The 16,938-nt window shown below is 45.9% G+C and overlaps 1 protein-coding gene across 1 annotated transcript in view; it reads left to right on the top strand.

Annotated features, from left to right (window-relative positions):
• The first annotated feature begins 8,712 nt into the window (after positions 1-8,712).
• Positions 8,713-16,938, top strand: part of ABCA13 (ATP binding cassette subfamily A member 13) — a 345,676-nt gene continuing 337,450 nt past the window's right edge. Inside the window, exon 1 of the mRNA XM_054991725.1 lies at positions 8,713-8,781. Within this exon, the coding sequence (XP_054847700.1) occupies positions 8,713-8,781 (69 nt within the window). The remainder of the gene's footprint in view (positions 8,782-16,938) is intronic.

Here is a 16,938-nt window from a genome sequence, read left to right as displayed (position 1 = left end):
AAACAATTAACTTTGGAAAGTATATAAGATTCTCTGCTATGGCTGATTTTTATGCATATGTCGGAACATGGCACTGCATCTGGGTTTTATTGTAAATAAAGCTCATTAATTCTTTATGGATCACTTTTTGGTGTCTTGATTACTTGTAGGTGATAGCTGTTGGAAAATATAATCTGAACAGAGTACCTTTAAGAATTTTTTCCTTAACAGTAACAATGCAACTTGACTACTATAATGCTCTCTAGATAGGTCTCCTTTTGAAGTCAACTTGTGCAGAATGCCACAGCTTGGTTATTATCAGGAGCTAAACAAAGCGTGCATATCACTCCAATTCTGCAGTCACTCCAAGGTTTCAGCTTTCACATACAAACCCCTTCATGGCCTTGGACCTTCTTATCTGCAGGACTGCCTCTCTCCCTATGATCCGCCACAGCAACTTCACTCATCTGAACAGGGCCTTCTGCAAGTGCCACCCTGCAGTTGGGCAAAATCAATCGTTGCCCGTACAAGCACTTTCTTTGTGGTAGCCCCCGTCTTATGGAACAGCCTGCCTGAAGAGTTTAAGAAAACTCCCTCTTCTTCTGGTTTTCCATACACTGTACAATGCTGGATTATTCAGGAGGGTTTTTTTTACATAGCTAACAGGGCTGTGCTGTAAGGAGATGGTTCAGAGAGATGTGTTTGTAAAGGGATATATATACTACTGTGTACTGCCTGTCACTGCAAGTATGCTCCTACTGGATAGTTCCTTGTTTAATATGTCATATCAATCTGCTTATGCTTTGTTTCAGCATTTTTCTGCTTGTTTTCAATTTTTTTTTATTAAGGGTTATCAAGTACATAGTCCAATTCAAGTCTTACTTTTACATTCATGTAACAATAACTTATTTACTAGTTTTACTATTAACATTTAAAGTTTCTTTCTCTTTAAATGTTTTTTCCCATATAGACCCATGAAAGTTTTGTTGTTCTTCAGTTGCTTATGTTTCTGTTAATGACTGGTAGATTGTGTTCATAGATTGTATGTTGCTTGTTGTAATATAGTCAAGTTTTCAAATTTCTGTTATCTTTACCCTATTGTTTTATTTATTGACGTTCTCAGTTGATGATCGTATTGACTTACCCTGTGTAATCAACCTTGAGCCCCAATGAGAAAGGCGGGTATTAAATAAATAAATAATTGTGCAACAAGAAATGCTTGCTATTGTTTGCTATGATATGGTTTAGATGTGTTAGATGTCTTTTGTTTTTGTGTCCCACTATTTTTAATTAATAGCTGTTGAATGATTTGCTCCTTCTTTGTTCTGCATGATTGCTCTCGCTCTCTCTCTCTCACCCAAACCCACAGCAAAAATATCTAGGTTGCCTTCTGTACATGTTCCAAGTTATCTGTACATGTTCTATATTTATTTATGAACCCTTTCCCCAAACACCTTAGCTTGCTTTTTATGAAATTTAAAGTGAACTAAATTGTTTGTCAAGTCCTAGAAAGTCATCAATAATATTATAAGTTGGCCACTAGGTGGCAGCTGCCAAGAATCTAACTGGACAGCTCCTTAATATCTCTGGCATACAAAAGTGAGAGACGTTTTGGTGTCTAAGGCAAAAAATTTAAATGGCATTACACATTAGTCACAGTGGAAAAAAGGAATCATTGACATTTGATCTCGTGAAAGCAAGCCCCTCCTGCATTCTTTCCTGTTGAGGAATAAGTGTTATTTTTGGTTCCACTTTAGAATGAACATGCCTTAACCTGGATAGCTCAGGTGAGTCTGATCTCGTCAGATCTCAGAAGCTATGCAGGGTCGGCCTTGTTTAGTACTTGGATGGGAGACATCCAACGAAGACCAGAATTGCAGAGCCAGGCAATGGCAAACTACCTCCGTTAGTCGCTTGCCATGTGAGGCCCACCAGGGGTTACCATAAGTCAGTTATGACTTGAGGGCAGTCTCCACCACCACTAGAATGAACATATCTGAAGTCTGAGGAGGAGAAACAGATACCTTCACTGGAAAACTGAAAGCAGCTTTGGGCAAATTCCTGTAAAAGAACCAATGCTGAAAATACCCCCAAACCATTTAGAATTTTAAGACCAGCACTTTGGCAACCACCAACATATATTCTTGTAATATTCTTGTTACATTAACAACAACAACATTTGATTTATACACCGCCCTTCAGGACAACTTAATGCCCACTCAGAGTGGTTTACAAAGTATGCCATTATTATCCCTACAACAAAACACCCTGTGAGGTGGGTGGGGCTGAGAGAGCTCCGAGAAGCTGTGACTGACCCAAGGTCACCCAGCTGGCTTCAAGTGGAGGAGTGGGGAATCAAACCTGACTCTCCAGATTAGAGTCCCGTGCTCTTAACCACTACACCAAACTGGCTCTCCAGTTTGTACAGATAGCATGGCCCCTGCTGCACTTTTACACAGTTAGGGAGGCCAAGGTTTCCCCTCTTCCTGGCGGGGGGGGGGGATTCTGTGTTGCTCCAACATGCTTCCAATATCATCACCAGGGTTGCCAATCTGTATTTGGCAACTGGTGGGAGTCAGAGAGTTGTGATTGTGAACACGGCAGGGGGCACCATTAGGCAACAGTACAGTGTCATTTCTGGGGAAACAAAGAAGTGATGTCATGTTGCTCTAGGAATTGCCAGAAACTCTTTGGTAAAATATGGTGATTCCTAGAGTGATTCCTAGAGTGTCATGTTCAGGTTTCCCCAGAAGAGACATTCTGTAGCCTGATGGTGTTCTTAATTTTTTTTCTCCTGCTGCTGGCTTCCAGAGTGCCAGCACATAGCAGAAGCATGGGAAAGGAGATCTCCTGCCCCCAGTGGGCAAATGGCAAGCCTAGTCATGCTCAAAGATGCACCATAGATTATGGGGTGAATCCCAGAGTGTTGCCCCAGTGCAATGATGTCACTTCCAATTCCATGCTGGGAGTGACATTGCATGTCAGTGCTACAGCAAATCTTTTGTTCCTGCCCCCTGAATTCCTCTACTGGGGTTACAGCTAGGACTGGCAACCCTATATACCATATTTGCCACTAAGGACTTACAAATGCAAGTCTCCATGTTGACCCTGTGGAAAGTGTAACATGTAGTTGGACCTAGAACAGAAGCTTAAGGCAGGAGGCTTTTATTGGCTAAACTGGCATTAATCATGTAAAGTTTTAGTGGTTTAAGGTGCTGATGCAAATTTGAATTGGTAGTTCTGAGAGTTAAGGGCATACTTTATGTTTTGATGTATTGGGATAATAGGAAGTCACCTGGCAGAATACCCCAAGGGACAGACAGGCGTTAGCAAATTATTGTCACCAAGGCAATGTTTTTTTCCCCTTCCCTTTTAAAGAGAAAAATCTAATTAAACCATAGGCACTCACTGGCTATGAATTATGGAAGTTCAACGTGCTGTTCCACCATTACAGCCATGGTGAATAAATATTTATGAATTTTTATGTACTTTAAAGATATGCTAACTGCTTTTGACTTGGGGCCTCGCTCGTGAGGGTTCCGTGATGCCTCTGCCACGTGATACTCTGTGTTTCATGTTTTTGCTGTTAAAAAATCATAAAGTGCACAGCGCCCTCATTCAAATACCAGGGCAAGGGAATGGGAATCATAAATTAAACAACAGATCAAAAGAAAAAAAGGAAAAAAAAATAGCCCACTGGCTGCTGTATATGGGAGAGAAAGGAGGTCATAATAGAAGATGTGTTGCCCAAGATGAAGGCAGCTTTTCTTTGGTTGCATGAGAAAAGGAGCAACAGCCAAAGACAGGCAGAAAGCCTTTTTTAATTTTTTTGCATGACCCGGATACCTGACAGCTCCTGAACATTATCAATATGGGATTTGCAAGCTCAGTACCAACCCACAGCTTTATATCTGGGACTGCCAGATAACACAAGCATTCAAGTGAGTATCAGGGGCCCCATTTCAGATTCTGGGCTTGGGGAATGGATATTCACAGACATATGCAAAAATCTTCTCTTGGATATGCATTCAAGGCTGAATTGCGAAAAGCTCTTATTTAAGAGCATTTGTTATTGTTTTCGATGTTAATATCACACAGCAACTCTACTAGGCTTCACTTGTTTATTTAAAGCAAAGGTGTTGAATCTGCGTTGAAGCTGCACTTCTGCAATGTTGGAGAACCTATAGTGGGCACAGCAACCCAATGGCTGCTGCAGAGGCTGGGTCCAATCGCAAAGTACTCGAGAGGTTCACCAGAATGTTAAGGAGGTTCCAAACCAGATATCGTCCTATGTTGAAGGCCAAATGGATGTTCCCTGCAGACATAAAGGTGATTATGGCTGATTCCGCACATGTTGGATAATGCACTTTCAATGCACTTTATCGTTTGAGGTGGATTTTTTGTTCTGCACACAGAAAAATCTGTTCCAAATGATCTATAAAGAGGATTGGAAGTGCATTATCCAACGTGTGCAGAATCACTCAATGTCTCCTCAGCTCTTCTAGAGCTCCTTCTATTCCACTCAAGTGAAGGGAAACCAGTATTAATTGTATGCTTTGGGGGGAAAGTGCTTTGTGGAAGAAGCAAGTGGGCACCAGGAGACATGGGGACCATAGATTTAGATGGCTAGGCATCTGGCAACGTAAGAGCCCAACCCACCCCGTAGAACTCCCCATCTTGCTCCATCCTCAAAGGAGTCTTCTCTCCCCTCTCCAGTCTCAGGATTTTTAATCCCCTCATCTCCAGAATGGCCAGTGACAGAGCCTGTGATGGAGAGTCTCTCTACACAAGACATCTGACGTGTTCCAAGTGTCAGGTGACACAATGTTTCCTGGGAACTGTAGTTTTAAAAGAGTCACTTGGGATCGCTGTGGAGAGGAAGGTTGAAAATACAAGCAAAATTAGGTTAGAAGCATTTTTCTAGTGCAGTTTATGGCTGCAAGCTTTTGGTCTCCCCTGCCCCCCACACACTCTGGGTGGAATCTGCCAGATCTTAAAATGAAAAATTTCAAAGATCTCTGAGGAAGAAGAACTTTGCAATCCACATCCCACCCGCACTGTAGGTGGGTCATACATGGAAATGATGTAGTGACATAGGTAATATCGCTGACATCACATGCAAGCGCCCTTATCCCTGTCCCCAGTCGTTCTGACCGTGGCAACTCGAAACCCGTTAGCTGCCATCGTACGAACCACAGCAATGTGAATGTCACACCTCAAAGGGATTTGTGACCGCAGAGGGCATCCCGAGCACATTGGCATCTTTAAATGTCTGTGACAGGAGTTACTCTGTGTGCAGAACTGGTGAGCTGGCCAGAGACAAAGAGCCAAGACAGTTGAACGGCAAGTGAACTATGTGATCAAGTGGAGTGCAAGTGAACAAGGAGGAATATATGTGAGGGCCAAGCTACACATGACGAATGACACTTGAACAGCAAGTGTATTTCTCCCTGTTCACTTGCCCTCCACTCAATCCACTTGCCAGGCAACTGTCTTTCGTTATGTGTAGCTTGGCCCTGAGTCTGTTCACTTGCCATTCAAGTGTCATTCGTCACTTGTAGATTGGCCCAAAGATGCCTCCTAATCATTCATGCTCTGAAACCAGAAAAGATGGTCAAAACTCAGCCTGGGTCCTGCTGATATCTTAGAAAGTGTGGGATGGATGTGGAGTGATTTAAAGCATGGACAAGAGGCAGCGGGGAGCTGACACCGCCCCCCCCAACACACACCATTTCCAGGCCTTTCTGCATAAAACATCTTCTTGTAGTGTTTTTCTAGCATCTCTCCAGTTACTTCCCAGCACAGAGCCCACTAAGAAAACAACAACTAAAAAAGATTTTGTGCAGGGAGAGATTTTGGGTCCCAGTTCCACCTGCTTATACTGTGCTATACCCCCCACCCCACCCCACCCCACCCCACCCCCCATCCCACCACTTTTGAGGGATTTGGCAGCCAACCCATTTCTGCACGGAGGTCTGTCACTGTCTATTATGGTCTTGGAACAAGGGTGGGGGGAGTGACTGCTGTGTCCCTCCCTATCTAAATTGCACCCCTCTCTTGTGGGGAAGTGCCTTATGAGATTAATTCCAGGCTGCCCAAGCATATTACTTCCCCCATTTTCTAAATAACAAAACTCCTCCAATTCACTTTTGTCCTTCTCTCCTGTCACCTCCGGCGATTCCATCCCAAAGAGCTACAGATGAGTGTCTTCTGGAAAGGGTACCACAAAGTGTCTAAATCCTTGTGAGTTTGTGTATGGGGGTGTGTGGATTTTTTTTAAATGCAGAAGGCTGATTGGATTATTCTATTCCCAGCAAAAAGGGCCAAACTTTTGCATGGAATCGCATCTAAGCTGCTCAGTAAAGATGGGCACGAACAGCAATACGAACTAAAAAAATCTCACGAACAGCCCAATCTGCTGTTCACGAACAAGCTGTTCGTGAGGCCGCATTCTAAACGAACAGGTGGTCGTTGCAAACCTCGTTCGTTGCTGTTCATTGCTGTTTGTCAAGCCAGACAGTCTGGCACCTGCAATCAATTCCCTTAGCAATTTAGGCAGGGATTGTCTGAACTCTGTCTGAACTCCTGCTGCTGCCCTGGAAACCCCAATCTAAGCCCAATTTAGCTTGATAGGCAGGTCTTCTTTCCAAATGTGGACTGGCGCTCCAAATTTGTTACAAGAGGAAAAGACCAGGGGCGAGGGGGCTCCCAGCTCTGGCTTTCAGGGAGAGACAGCTGCTGTTAGAGAAACAGGGTGAGTGCATTGGAGCTTGAATCTTCTTTGTGTGTGATGGAATAGGGATCTACCCCTTCAGGTTCCAGGGCTGCTGCCAGGCTCTGGGGCCAAACTATTACTTATTATTGGTACCTTTCCTGCTGCCTGCTCAGGTAGGGTTTCTGGGAGTGGTGCAGTAGGGATCTACCCCTTCAAGTTCCAGGGCTGCTGCCAGGCTCTGGGGCCAAGCTATTATTTATTATTGGTACATTTCCTGGTGCCTGCTCAGGTAGGGTTTCTGGGAGTGGTGCAGTAGGGATCTACCCCTTCATGTTCTAGGGCTGCTGCCAGGCTCTGGGGCCAAGCTATTATTTATTGGTACATTTCCTGCTGCCTGCTCAGGTAAGGTTTCAGGGAGTGGTGTGGTAGGGATCTTGATGGGTGGAGGAAAGCGTGCTGGCCCCCATGAACAATGAACAACGAACAAGTTCGTGAACAGGATCATGCTCGTCAATGTTCATTGTTCATTGTTCGTGGATGGCAACGAACAACGAACACCATATTCGGGGTTTTTTTTGTTCATGTCCACGACTACTGCTCAGTGGAGGGTCACTGCTCGGTCAGCTGTTTCCAACCTGGTGAGCAACAGCGTCTTATATTTGTATCGATGTTCCCGTGAGCATGGCTCAAAGGTGAGGCACTCTGCACCAGGCTGGAAAGAGTGTACAAAAGGCTACAATCTCTCACAGTGATTGACTGTGATTACTCTTTGCTTTTTGACACCACCCCTTACAGGGGTGGGCAATGAAAAGAAGCTCTCTGTCCCTCATCTAGTATTGCTGGAATAGCTGTCTTACCCTTTAAAGCTTCTACAGCTGGAGGCACAGACAAGCACTCTTGGCTCTGGATGGGGAAACCCAGGGCTGGCCCAAGGGATGTAGCTTGTCCGGGTGCCAATCCCCCCAATAGGGACAGAAATGCCCCTGGAAAAGGTCCCTGCCCACAATCTACTTATCCCTGATGTGGGGAGGGAAGAAGGAAGAGGGCTCACCCCCAGTCCCCTGACAGAGGAAGGAGCAAAGGAGGCTCATTGCGGGCCACCCACTGGACCTGGGGGCACCACTCAGGGCTGCTTGCCACAGCTGACCCTACTGCCACGGGTAGATTGGGTGGCAACAGGGCTCGTTTGAGTGCCTCTTTCATCTCTGGCATGCTGGGCAATCATCTAGACTCATGTATGGTTGCCAGACCTCCTGCTGACATCTCCCGTTGCCCGCCACTACTCCACTTAGAGCAGCAGCAGAAGAACAATAAAAAACAAAACATCAACGTTGCATGATGTCACTTCCAGGGCAAACCCAGAAGTCTCATAGCTGGGATCACTGGGAACATGCTTGTTCGCTCATTCACTCAGCTCGTGTCCACTGCACTTGGACAGGTCACTTATAAATTGCACAGGTTACTTGAGGTTATCTCTCATAGCAAGTTGCATTCATTGCAAAATTTGTGTTCTGTTCTTTCGACAGGAAGCTGTTGCCATTTCTGCGGAAACATGTTTGCAACTTCTGCTTTTAATGTGATTTGCAAATGCAACAATCATTAGATAAAGGCCACGGGCTTCGTTCAGGTGGAAATTCATATTTCACACAGCTGAATTCTATGATTCCCCTTCTGAAGGAGGAGGAGAAGGGAAGGGTGGATGCTTTATATGGTTTGCTTAGCACACAAGAATACACACTGTGGAACAAAATACCCCAGAGGCATTTCTCCAAACCCACCCCCTTATTGTTCATCACAGCAGAGCTGCAAGTGGAAAGATGAGATTCTTCAGTGAAGGCAGAATAAAAAGCAGAAAGAGAATCTCATCTTTTCTCTCCTGAACACAAACACCCATCATTCGCACCTTTGCCTCGTGCTGGACCAACACGGCGCTGGGCTGCTTCCTTTGCTAAGGTTCTTTAGGAGTTTAGCAACTCTTTAAGAATCCCGTCCTGGATGTGAGAGGAGAAGGTGCTGCTATGGGTCATTCCTTCCACCAATTCAAAGCTCTCTTCTGGAAGAATTGGCTGTGCCGTTTGAGGTCCCCGGTGAGTCCTTGCAAACTGATAACGGGGAAGCGGGGGGCTTTATTCGGTTTTGGTTCTTTTTGTGTCTGGATTTTGTTAGGCTCAGTGCAGAAAGGACTTGTTTCAGTTGCTTATCTTCTCTCTGAGCCATAATCTTAGCCAATTTTGTGGGGTGGTTCTATCTCCGCATTGCAAGCAGGGAAAGGGGGCTCAGGGAACAATGGCTTGCCTGAAGCCAGGGAGTAAATTTGCGGCTGAGGTGAGGCGGATGCCGGCTGCTTCCCAGCTCTTATTTTTCACCAGTGCTCTGTGCATAACCTAGGAGGTCCTTGAAGTCTGCGGCTGAAAGGTTTGCTATAAAATCTCCTGCGTGTTCAGTGAATGCTAAGGAAAGATCCTGTACGAAATTTTGAAAAGAGAAACAGAAAAAAGTATGTGTAAGATTGTTCATGGTAGCAAGTTGGTGCCTGGAATCCACATTTCTCTTCTTCTTTTTTTACTTTGTTAATTTGCAGTGATAGGCAAAGGCCAGGCCATATTCTTCATGACACTAGTTAAAACTGTGTTGAGTGCTGAAATTAAGGGAGGGCACTGCAAAAGATGGAGGGCTCCATCTTTTTTTTTTTTGCATAGGAGAGAGGCTGTGGCTCAGGGGTAAAGCATCTGCTTTGCAGGCAGACGGTCCTGGTTTCAATACCCGGCATCTCCAGTTAAAGCTTCTGTGATAGACCTCTGCATAAGACCCTGGAGAGCATCTGCCATTCCGAGAGCCAAGCTACAATTGACGCAAGACACTTGCCTGGCAAGTGAACAGACTCACGTGTATTCCTCCCTGTTCACTTGCCGTTCACTTGCACTCCACTCGATCACGTAGTGACGAATGACACTTGAATGGCAAATGAACAGACTCATGTGTATTCCTCCCTGCTCACTTGTGCTCCACTTGATCACATGGGTGCAAGTGGAGTGCAAGTGGAGTGCAAGTGAACAGGGAGGAATACATGAGAGGGCCAAGCTACAAGTGACGAATGACACTTGAATGGCAAGTGAATAGACTCACGTGTATTCCTCCCTGTTCACTTGCGCTCCACTTGCGCTCCACTCATTCACGTAGTGACAAATGACACTTGAACGGCAAATGAACAGACTAAGGGCCAAGCTACAAGTGATGAATGACACTTGAACGGCAAGTGGATTGAGGGGAGGGCAAGTGAACAGGGAGAAATACACTTGCCATTCAAGTGTCATTTGTCACTTGTAGCTTGGCCCTCACTTATATTCCTCCCTGTTCACTTATGCTCCACTTGATCACATGGGTGCAAGTGGAGTGCAAGTAGAGCGCAAGTGAACAGGAAGGACTACATGAGAGGGCCAAGCTACAAGTGACGAATGACACTTGAACGGCAAGTGAATAGACCCACGTGTATTCCTCCCTGTTCACTTGTGCTCCACTTGCGCTCCACTCGATCACGTAGTGACAAATGACACTTGAACGGCGTAGTGATCAAGTGGAGCGCAAGTGGACAGGGAGGAATACACATGAGTCTGTTCACTTGCCAGGCAAGTGTCATTCGTCACTTGTAGCTTGGCTCTGAGCAGACTGACTTGGGTAGACCAAGGGCCTGATTCAGTATAAAGCAGTTTCATGTGTTCACCAGCACTTTGTGTGTCCTTGTCATTTCAGACTAATGTGGTGTAATGTGGCCAGTGTGATGCAGAGGTTAGAGTGTCAGATTAGGATCTGAGAGGAGTTTGATCTCGCCCTGTTGTAAGCTTGCTGGTTGTCCTTGGCCTAGTCACACACTCTCAGCCGTATTCCACCTCACAGGGCTGTTGTGAGGATAAATGGAGGAGAGGAGAACGTTGAAGGCTGCTCTTGGTGCCCCTTAGGGAGAAAGGTGGGGTATAAATTAAGTAAATATAAATAAAAAAGGAAAATGTAATTGATTCCGTGAGAGAGCTAAGCACGTTCACCTTCCCAGTGAAATAAATGGGATTTAAAAACTCAGTGTAACATTTTTGCATCATAAAAAGCACTGGAAAATGCGGAAATGGACAAAGTACCCCACTAATGAAAGGACAAATGGAAGAGGACTTTGCTATACCACGGACCCCTTTTTACAACTGGATGAAAAACAAATATAAAGACATGAATGTGGTAACCATATGAAGGCAGTATTGTAACATGTTACTAGTAATCACAGTCGAATGATTGGTAGTGTGAAATATGCAGGTAAGTGGAATGCTGATTCAAGCAGACTCTATGATTTCTTTACTATGGGCCAAGCTACACATGACGAATGACACTTGAACGGCAAGTGGATTGAGTGGAGGGCAAGTGAATAGGGAGAAATACACTTGCTGTTCAAGTGTCATTCGTCATGTGTAGCTTGGCCCTGAGTTAGGCCTGGGGGATCCAGACCCAGCTCCTTAAAAACAGAAGGTGTACTTCGGCCCTCAGCATTGCCCTTCTGGGTGGTCAAAGGAAGGACTCCTCCTTTCTTTTTCACTAACATAAAATTGGCTAGATCCAAATCTTGAGGATTTGCAAATAAATGTGTTTTTTTCCTATGTAGGAGAGCATATTTTGGAAATACTAGCCAGTATGTGGAAAAGCAGGGCTTTTTTCTGGGAAAAGAGGTGGTGGAACTCAGTGGTGGAACTCAAGACCGCACAATGATGACACTTTGGGTCAGCTGGAACAAGGGGGAGTTTTTAAAAGTTTAAATTGCCCTCCGTGAAAATGGTCACATGGCTGGTGGCCCCGCCCCCTGATCTCCAGACAGAGGGGAGTTTAGATTGCCCGGAGGGTGCGGAGGACAATCTAAACTCCCCTCTGTCTGGAGATCAGGGGGCGGGGTCACTGGCCATGTGACCATTTTCAGGAGGTGCCAGAACTCTGTTCCACCACGTTCCCACTGAAAAAAAGCCCTGTGGAAAAGTGTCTTCCAATGAACAAGTTATGAATCCAAAACGAGTAATACGTGTAAGTGCTTCCTGCTCTTTTCTTTGCTGTGGATCTGAAACAGGTTTTTCACATCTGATGAACACCTTAGGATTCCGCAGGAGAATGGCTGTCACCGGGCACAATGACATCACTTAAGGAAGTGATGTTGCCATGATCCGTGGGAGCGCTCTGGCTGTGCACTGGCCTAGGAGCTTTCCTGCCTCCCAGTCCCAAATTCTCTTACCCTCCCACTCACTTTTCTTCTTCTTTTCACATGTGCATGCTCCTGGTACCAATGTGATGATGTCATTTCCAGAAGTGATGCTGTCGTGTCTGTGGGGAGCGCATGTGCCACATGAGTTCCCAGGGTGCCTGCCAATGGCAGGTGATCTCCAGGAAGTACAAAGTTCCAGGAAGTTCCCGGCCATCGTTTTTAAGACACGCTTCCTGGGAACTTATCTCCTTCTCTCCTCCACGCACTCTGTGGGTCCCAACCAAATACTGATTCTTGCTGACTCAGTGGCCCAATCGGTACAGATCAGCAGGAGCTCAATCTAGGGCTGCTGGTGGTAATCATGAACTTCCTGTACTACAGCCTCTGACTACTGCAGGCACTCCACTAAAGTTCTCCCCAATACAGTGAAAATGCTTCTTCTGGGACAAGCCACAAAGAAGCCCATCTAGAAATCATGGTGGGGGGAAGTTGTTTGAGCTTCTCACTTTATGCACAGCAACTAACCATAGCTTTTGGTTGATTGTGGCTTGGCTGCCTGTGATGTAACATTACTGTTCTAAAAAAAAGCCTCGTACCAATGGGTAGAAAATGAGTTCTTGGATTTACTCTTCATGCAGGCCAAGGAAAGAGGAATGGTTGGGTGTTTGGATGCAAAAATTAGAGCTGGTACCATCTCATGATCAGGGCTCATTTGGAGGGGGAATGTGCCGGAATGGCATTCTTAGACATCTGAAAAGAGGTCACATGGGTTTTGGCCCCACCCATGTGATTCCTTTCCTCCCTGCTGCCCGTGTCTTTAGCATCAGTCAGTGGCAGAGGCAGCAGCAGCTGGAACACCCCCCCCCCCACCTCCACCTCCTGGATTCCTTGGTAGGAACCCAGAGTGGATGTGGCCATGCAGAGGTGTGGCTACGTGTGTGTGGGGGGGTGGCCATGCAGGGGTAGTGGCCGCGTGGCCTGTCCTCTAGGCCTGCAATTCATTTTGAATCTGCTTTATTTTCTTTCATGACTCGCGAGTGAGTGAGTGAGAGAGAGAGAGAGAGAGAGAGAGAGAGAGAGTTGAGTGCAAGCCGGGCTACTGGGGCTGGCTCTCCAGAGGAGGGTAAGCTGCTTTGAATTCATTCTGAATCTGCTTTATTTTCATTCATGACTCGCGAGTGAGAGAGAGAGAGAGAGAGAGAGAGAGAGAGAGAGAGAGAGAGAGAGAGAGAGAGAGAGAGAGAATGAGTGCAAGCAGGGCTGCTGGTGCTGGCTCTCCAGAGGAGGGTAAGATGCTTTGAGTTCATTCTGCTTTATTTTCAGGAAATACCTGGAGATTTTTGGGGAAAGGGGCCTGAGGGGTGGGTGTTGTCTTCTGACACACTTGCGGTGATGTCAGGGTGTGTGGCTTATACTAATGAGATATGCTAATGAGTTATGCTCATGAGTTCCTGCAGTTCTTTTTCTACGAAATGACCCCTGCTCATGATTGATCTATAGTTCTGCCAATCATCCAAACAGGTCACTATTCTGAATGGGAAGAGAGGACATCACATGTCTGAAGAGCCTTGGCCAATAGTGGCTGGTTTTTCAAGTGCTAATTTTGTTGCTGCTGTCACCTGGATAGATAGCCCAGCAAGCCCCATTTTGTGAGATCTCGGAAGTGGGGTCAGCCTTGGTTAGTAATTGGATGGGAGACCTCCTAAGAAGACCAGGGTTGCACAGGCAGGCAATGGCAAACCATCTCTGTTAGTCTCTTGCCATGAAAACTCCACCAGGGGATGCCATGAGTCAGCTATGACTTGATGGCACTCTCCACCATCAGCAATTTTGTTACTGGCAAGAACCTTGACTTTGGGGGAGGGGAAAGTGAAGCAGTCTCCCGCTTCCCTTGTATAAGGAACCCCCTTGTGGGGTGGGAAGTTTGTCAGTATGCTCTGAATCTTTACAGAGCAACCAAAGTGAGTCAATAAGCATTTTCCAAATTGGCTTGTCGCTTTGGAAATTGCTCATTTCTGACTCTTTTTCCCACTTTGGAAATTCTGAAGCAGGAAACCCAAATATTTTTTTGTTGCACACCCCTAGTCACATCATCTAAATGCACAACAGCCCAAAATAAAGGACCGGCAGTTTTCTATTTCTCATACCTGGTCTATTTCACACATCCCATCCACCCATCACACTGCTATCTTCATAGTGGCATCTCAGTTTTAAAAACTTTTAGGTTATTTTTTCCCCTTTTAGGTAAAAATAGTCTTAAGTTGGTTGGGGCTAATTAGATTTTGTTGAATATATATTTAAAATAACAAAAATAAGATCTGGGTTTGCTGAAAGAACATCGCTTTATTTCCCTGCAGGAAGTATGACATCAAAAGGAGATGAATTCTCCTTCATGTCAACTCCCTTCTTGACAACTCGGTTTAAAGGTCAGATTTTAGCTGCCAGTCGTAATAGGCAGTACCTAACTCCAGAGATAAGACAGAATCGTAACAGTGCTCTGTATATATGAATAATTTCTGAGTACCAGCCCGGCTCAGATGTGAGAGAAGGGTCAGGGCTCCAACACCAATTAAAAACAATGTGTTTCTGGCTAGGTGTCAGCAGACAGGCAGTGGAGAACTTATTGCAAGATTTTTCAGTAGGATCCAATTCCTTCTGAGAAAGACAGAGAGATAGGGAGAGAGAAAAAGGTATCTTCATTTAGAAAGAAACCTTCAGCATACTGTTGCTTGAAAAATTTGAGAAGTTGTTGGAGAGGGCATTGACTCCTTGTGCCACATCTGAGAATGTCACATCTCTGTCATACTCCAAAGAAGGGGCCTTGTGAATTTCCAGTTATTCATCCACTATCTTATCCTATTAGCATGCCAGTTAATGGTGGCATATCCACTGAATAATGTCCAATTAAGTAGATTTCCTTTGATTCAGCAGCCACCCTAGCAAGGAGCTCTTCCGCTAACAATGGTGCTGAATCCCGTTTCGCCTTCTCCCTGTATACCTTGGGGGTTTCAAGCGGCTTTGCTTTTTATTTGCTGTTTTTCATTTATTATGGTAAAGCTATGCTGATGAGGTTGCTCTGTTTCCTGTGCAGTTTTTGGAAAATGTAGAATTTTTCTGGAGTTGACTGTCAAAACTTGGGCAGGGGCCCTTAACCTTTTTGAGACTGTGGGCACCTTTGGGATCTTGACAAAGTATGAAGGTACAGAGTAGCCTTGCCAGATGCCTGATGGTGGAGGGCAATCGCCAAGCAATTTGAGCCTTTGCTTGGTAATCGCCAGCTGAGAGGTGGGAGGAAGCAGGTAAAAGGAAATGGGTCTGTGCATGCCCAGGGCCCCGGTCAATGACATCACTTTGAGCAGAAAGGCTTACCATCTGCCTGCCCCACCTGCCACCCTCCAGCCCCACTTCCCAAGCCAATTGGGGGGAAGACATGGGGGGAAGGAGTGCATGCGTGCACTCCTTCATCCCACTGTACTGGCTTCAGTGTGCCTGGCATTTCTTCCCATGTGCTAGAAAATATCATTTTCCAACATGAAGGAAGAGTGCAGGGCACATTGAAGCCAAAAATTGCCTGTTTGGAGGCCTTAGCACTCCTGGAGTTTCCTCCCATATGCTGCGCTTGGTACACTGAAGCCTTTAAATGGGCAATTTTTGGCTCCAGTGTACCATGTGCTCCTCCTTTGTACTGGAAAACGTCAGGCACACTGAAGCCAGCCCAGTGGGACTGGGGAACACGGAAGTGTGTGTGCAGTGTGTGCATATGTGGGAGGGATTGTCCCCCATCCACAGCCCCTTGTTCCCTGCTTTGGCCCCTGGGGTTCCTAGCAACTCTATCAGTGGACCTAGAAGTGATGGCATCATGCCAGGACTGGTTCTTTAACAATCAGCCCAAGAATAAGCCCTGGTGCTGTGCCATCACTTCTGAACCTTGCCAGAAGTGACATCATCGTCCAGGGAAGCTGGCGCATGCTCACGTGCATATGGATAAGTACCCTCCACTTCCTGGCAACCCTAGCACAGCCACAAAATGGCTATTGTGGGAAGAGCAGCCAGCCAAAAAATGCCTGCTGCAGCTTACCTTCGTCACACAATGAACAACCTTGTGCTGTTGGGGGCGGCTGCTGCCAAAGCAACGTTTTTTAAAAAATCTGCACGGCCGATCAAATCTCCCATGGGCAATCAAGCCTTGCTGGGCAAAAGCCCCACCTGGCCGCACCCACTTTCTAAAATCACTTGGTGAGCATCAGGAAAAGTGTTGGCCGGTGCCGTGGCGCAGGGACCCCTGCCTTAGGCCAAGGCTCGTCTGTTGCATTACCTTGACGACTTCCTTTGCTGCATATGGAGACAGTTGAGACGAGTCCTAATTGCTCCTGATGAGACGGAGAGTCCAGCTACTTTCAAAAGGCTATTTAGAGATTCAGTGAGCTGCTTTGATGAGGTTTCCCATATTCTGCTAGAAAAATGATGCCTTAAGAACAATCGTCGAAATATTTGGGGGCTGAAGAAAAATGCAGAGGGATTTGCAGTCTCTGCAGGGTCATTGAAATGTCTGGGAGGACTTTCATAGAATCATAGAGTTAGAAGGGGCCATACAGACCATCTAGTCCAACTTTGCTTTGGAGTGATTAGAGGGTCCAGCGAGGACCAGATTCAAGCACAGGTATGAAGATCACTGAGAGCAGAACCACAAGTGACAAAAGGCACAGGTTGGACACTTGTCTGCTTCCCTCAAGTTTTGATGGGAAATGTAGGCATCCTGGTCTTGCAGCTTCGCTCTCCGACTGCTGTCCAATGGACTTTTCAACTGTCACTTGTCCAACATTCCGCCAAGCTGCCTACATTTCCCATCAAAACTTGAGGGAAGCTGACAAGTGTCCAATCTGTGCCTTTTGTCACTTGTGGTTCTGCTCTGAGTAACCTGCGACCAGTCAGTCTGTCTCAGCTTATCCTCCTTCACAGGTTTGTTGTAAGTAAGGGGAACAACGTATATCTCCTGGGAGTAAGGTTTATCTACGTG

The sequence above is a fragment of the Eublepharis macularius genome, chromosome 11 (genome assembly GCF_028583425.1).
Source record: "Eublepharis macularius isolate TG4126 chromosome 11, MPM_Emac_v1.0, whole genome shotgun sequence".
Taxonomy (NCBI): domain Eukaryota; kingdom Metazoa; phylum Chordata; class Lepidosauria; order Squamata; family Eublepharidae; genus Eublepharis; species Eublepharis macularius.
The sequence above is the reverse complement of the archived record's forward strand: the minus strand, read 5'-3'. Positions and strand labels throughout refer to the sequence as shown.